Raw genomic sequence first — 4,887 nt, 5'->3', positions numbered from 1 at the left:
ATATATATATATATATATATATATATATATATATATATATATATATGCATGCATGCATATATATGCATATATATATGCATGCATTTGAACAAGCTTTTTATTTTCCAATCTAATAAATACCAAGGAAGAAAAACGTTGCGATGAAACAGCAACTCTTGGTGTTTTAGGCTACATTAAAAAAATAAACATGAATATTGTGTTTTATTTGACATGTGGCATGCTTCGTTCAGAAAGTAGCTGCTGTTCAGAGGCAGAATAAAACCTCTGTTGTTGTTTGGAGCATCAGTCTGACACGGCGCATGTTGGATTACAACTTCAATGCTGGTAAAAGCCTTTTTTTTGATCATTTATTAATATTTCTTCATTTATTACAGTTTAGTCAGTTTCGCTTAAGTTTTTCAGTTTAGTATTTGAGTGTTGAAATATAAAATACCTTTGCCTTCTTTTCTTCTCTTTAATTTTATTTTCGAAACGAAAAAAGTTACTCTGATGATGCTAGCTGTAAAATATTCACTCATAACTCAAATACTTTTTCTTTCGTTTATTGAACTATTTAAGATTATTGAATTCTTCAGTTAATTCAACTTTAAATTAGTTTTTTGCGTTTAAAAAGTAAGATTCCTACTGCTACTTATAAATGTTAAACAACATTATGTAAAAAAAAACAACAACAACTACTTTTAGCAGAATTTTTAAATATTGCATTATTTACTGTTTGTCATATAAGATTATTTTTGAAAAATGAATTGTTGTGCAATTATTAATTTTAAATTTAACTTTTTTTTTATCAGAACCACATTTTTAGATTAATATCAGGACAGCAAAGCATGTCAGCTGCTCTAAAGTCTTTCTTCATGTGTGTTTTAATTCAAGGTAAGCTATTTGTCATAGTTAATTTATAATAAACTAAATATATTTGCATGTGTCTGCAATGAAGCAGCTTTTCTCTTTTTTAAAACTATTGTCAATTCTTCACTTTCTGGCACCGACAGTTGAATAATTGCCTGTTTTTGTATTTAACCCTTGCATTGTTCCGTCCCAGGCGCTGTCTGCCGGCACTGGTCAGCCGTCCTGCCTCAGACGGTCACAGCGCTGAGTGGATCATGTGCGGTCATCCCTTGCAGGTTCACTTTGCCTCCAGAGTGGGATCAACACCTGGACCATTCCTGTAGGGCCATATGGAAGCGAGGCGGGAGGACGCAAACACAAGTGTTTGATTCTAGCCTCACGGGAGCAAATGTGAAACAAAACGTCATGCAGGGAAACCTGAGCGGGATTCTCCAGGACAAAGAATGCACCACCGTCTTCAACAACCTTCCATCAAACACTTACGATAATTATTACTTCAGACTGCAGTGTGACAACTCTCTGAAATACAACTTTCCAACAAGTGTCTTCATCACCACTCGAGGTTTTTGCCTTTGCTTTTGAACATGTAGACCAGGGTTATTCAACTGGTGGCCCGAGGGCCAAATCAGGCCCACTGGTGTTCGGCCCACCAATGGGTTCAGTTTTAAATAAAACTATATTTTAAACCATAAAACAAACATTTAATGACAATAACTGCTGGATGTCCAGACCTTGAGCTCTTGGCTTTCAGTAATTGTGGCCCTCTGAGCAATAGAGATGAATATCCCTGATGCAGACCTACTTCTTTTGGTACCTTTTACGTATTTAACCTGTTTTCTCATTGTTTGACTTTTCAGATTCACTTCCCAGACTTACAGTAACTCCAGTCAGGCTGGAAGTAGAAGAAGGAACTCCAGTGACGCTGAACTGCTCCGCTCTTAACCCCTGTCCTGCTCTTCCTCCAGTTTTAACATGGACACCCAGTATAGGTGACACTGAGGAGAATACGACAGGAAAACCTGTGATTTCTGTGCTCAACTTTACGTCTTCTTACGTCCACGACGGACAGAAGTTTTCCTGCAATGCTCTCTACAGCCGACAAGCTGGGCACAGTGACCTTATTTATAAAAAAAGTTTAACCTTGCGTGTTCTTTGTGAGTATGTTGCAAATATTTCCACTTCCTGATTGGCTTCACTTTTCAGACCTAGATGTTTGTTTACAGAATGTTGAATGAAGGGTGTCTGCCAGAATAACAAAACAACAACAACAAAAAAATTGCTGCTTTTTATGATTTGAAAATTTCCTTTATTTCATCCAGATCCTCCTCGTAACACATCAGTCCGCTACTCTGGTCCAGTCCTCGAGGACAGCTCGGTCGTTCTGACCTGCAGCGCTGATGCAAACCCAACTGTGGACAGCTACATCTGGTACAAAGTCACTGGAGACAAAGTGGAAGCTGTGGGATTTAGGAAAAGACTTTTGACTACAGTCAAGGAGGCAGAAAGACAATTTTTCTGCAAAGTCAGCAACAAATATGGATCCCAGAACTCCTCCATCGTTCAGATAGACGTTAAGTGTGAGTTAAAGTGGACCACCAACACAGACGTCTTTTCATAACATGGAGATTAATTTATTCTCGTTTGTGTTTCCAGTTTCTCCAAAGGGAACTACAGTAATTGTGAACGCGACTGGTCCAGTCCTGGAGGGCGGTTCAGTTTCTCTGCTCTGTCAGAGCCGTTCAAACCCACCGGTGACCGACTACACCTGGTTAAGAGACGATGAAGTGGACCAGGAGACCGGCCCCATCTTAATTATTGATGACATCACTTCCAGTCATAGCGGTGGTTATCAGTGCGCAGCAAAAAATCCCCATGGAGAAGAAAGTTCAGCAAAGATTCATTTGGATGTGCAGTGTGAGTTTTTTTTGTGTTTTTTTTTTTTTAACAAATCTTCAGTGATGATTAAAAAAACAGAGCTGAGTTAATCTCTGTTGTGAATCCAGCTGAACATGAAGGGAAGCCATTATTTCTACTGTCTGAACCACGTACAGTAACCAGCTGTCAGGTTTCATGACAGCCTCAGAATCCACACTGTGTTTGTCCTCTTACATGAAGTACTATCAGAGCTAAACCTTTCTTTCAGATCCCCCTAAGAACACATTGGTGTCGGCTGACCCGTCTGGTCCGATTCTGGTTGGCAGCTCTGTGACTCTGACTTGCACAACCACGGCCAACCCAGCAGTCGTAAACTTTAGCTGGTTCCGAGCAGCTGAAAGAGAAAAGGAGGCGGTTGGATCTGATCAAGACTTCACCTTCAATGTGACCAAACTCTCAGAGGATCAGTATTACTGCGAGGCTCTTAACGTCCACGGAGCTGACAGCTCTGAGCCCACCAGGGTGGATGTCATGTGTAAGACCTGTCATTTACATCAACTCTCCTTTGTTTAATCAAAAAGCAGCATGTAAAGACAGACACTGATGTTCTGTGTTTCAGTTCCTCCAGAGATCCTACCCTCTTCCAGATGCACCAAAATGTTATCCCAGTTTTGGTGTTCCTGCATCAGCCAGGGTAACCCACTTCCTTCCCTGGTTTGGGAACTGGCTGGGGAGCCTGTCAATCACTCTGACCCTTCGCTCCAGGAGCTAACCATAGGACACACAACCCTTGAGAGCCTCCTAACTCTGTACCGAGTGAATGAAGACATGCCTTCTCTGGTGTGCCTCAGCAGCAACTCACTGGGCTCTGATAGGCTGGATTATGAAGTCTCCTCCAGTGAAAATCAGCTGGGTAGGACACTCTGCATGGAGCTGCATCCATACACATATTTATTGTTGATCTCTTGATCTCACTGCTGTGGGTTTTGTGGAGGGTGGGTTCAGGTCTTCATGCTGAGTCTCTGCTCATTGGCTCTGCAGTTGGAGCTGTGGGGATGCTGGTGGTGTGCGTCCCACTGCTGATTTATTTTTGCAGGTAAGAACAATACCCCAAAATCAGCCAACATTGTTGCAAACACATGATCTGTTCTGATGGTGGAGACAAAAATGAACTCAAACACCTTGACGCTTTTTGATCACAAAGCACGTTGTTCTTTTCCCTTTTATTGGATAATTACTGCATTCGCCATTATCTTTCAGCTGGCAACAAGTTATTTAATCCCAACTGGTGCAATGAGTTGGTTCTCATTTCTTAAACAACCATGTTGAAAGACACATCGCGTGGTCGTGGAAAAAATGTCAGTCTGTGTGAGAAGGGTCAAATCATTGGCATCAAGCAGAGAAAACATCTAAGGAGGTTGAAGAAACTAAAATAACTGGATTAAGAACTGTCCAACACATTATTAAAAACTGGAAGGATAGTGGGGACCCATCGTCTTCGAGGAAGAAACGTGGCCGGAAAAAAAATCCTGAATGATCGTGATCGGCGCTCATTTAAACGTTTGGAAATCAAATCAAAGAAAAACAACAGCAGCACTCAGGACTATATTTAATAGTGAAAGTAAGAGCATTTCCACACGCACAATGTGAAGGAAACTCAAGGGATCGGGACTGAACAGCTGTGTAGCCTTAAGAAAACCACTAATCAGTGAGGATAACCGGAAAAAAAGGCTTCAATTTGCTAGGAAGCATAAAGATTGGACTCTGGAGCAATGAAAGGTCATGTGGTCTGATGAGTCCCTGTTCCAGAGTGATGGACGCATCAGGGTAAGAAGAGAGGCAGGTGAAGTGATGCACCCATCATGCCTAGTGCCTAATCATCAGTGCAAGATCTTGGTGAAAAATTAATGCAACACTGGATGGAAATAGATCTTGTGACATTGCAGAAGCTTATCGAAACAATGTCACAGCGAGTGCATGATGTAATCAAAGCTAAAGGCGGTCCAACAAAATATTAGTGTGTGACCTTTTTTTTGGCCAGGCAGTGTAGTTGCACACATGCTTATGTCTATTTTAGGTTTACAGTAGTCCCTTATTTATCCCGTACCCTGAGCCCTGCGATAAGTAAAAAAACCACAAAGTAGGAATAATAGTACAAATAGT

At 41.0% G+C, this 4,887-nt stretch overlaps 1 protein-coding gene across 1 annotated transcript in view; it reads left to right on the top strand.

Moving 5' to 3' along the window:
• LOC119409663 (B-cell receptor CD22-like) overlaps positions 1-3,824 on the top strand; it is a 6,094-nt gene extending 2,270 nt beyond the window's left edge. The window contains exons 2-9 of the mRNA XM_037676565.1: positions 806-873; positions 1,043-1,411; positions 1,707-2,003; positions 2,169-2,426; positions 2,503-2,763; positions 2,993-3,259; positions 3,344-3,637; positions 3,730-3,824. Coding sequence (XP_037532493.1) covers positions 806-873; positions 1,043-1,411; positions 1,707-2,003; positions 2,169-2,426; positions 2,503-2,763; positions 2,993-3,259; positions 3,344-3,637; positions 3,730-3,824 — 1,909 coding nt within the window. The remainder of the gene's footprint in view (positions 1-805; positions 874-1,042; positions 1,412-1,706; positions 2,004-2,168; positions 2,427-2,502; positions 2,764-2,992; positions 3,260-3,343; positions 3,638-3,729) is intronic.
• The last annotated feature ends 1,063 nt before the right edge of the window (positions 3,825-4,887 follow it).

Source organism: Nematolebias whitei, chromosome 5 (genome assembly GCF_014905685.2).
Source record: "Nematolebias whitei isolate Nwh7 chromosome 5, NemWhi1, whole genome shotgun sequence".
NCBI lineage: Eukaryota > Metazoa > Chordata > Actinopteri > Cyprinodontiformes > Rivulidae > Nematolebias > Nematolebias whitei.
Note: the sequence above shows the minus strand (reverse complement) of the source record. Positions and strands in the feature narration are given on the sequence as shown.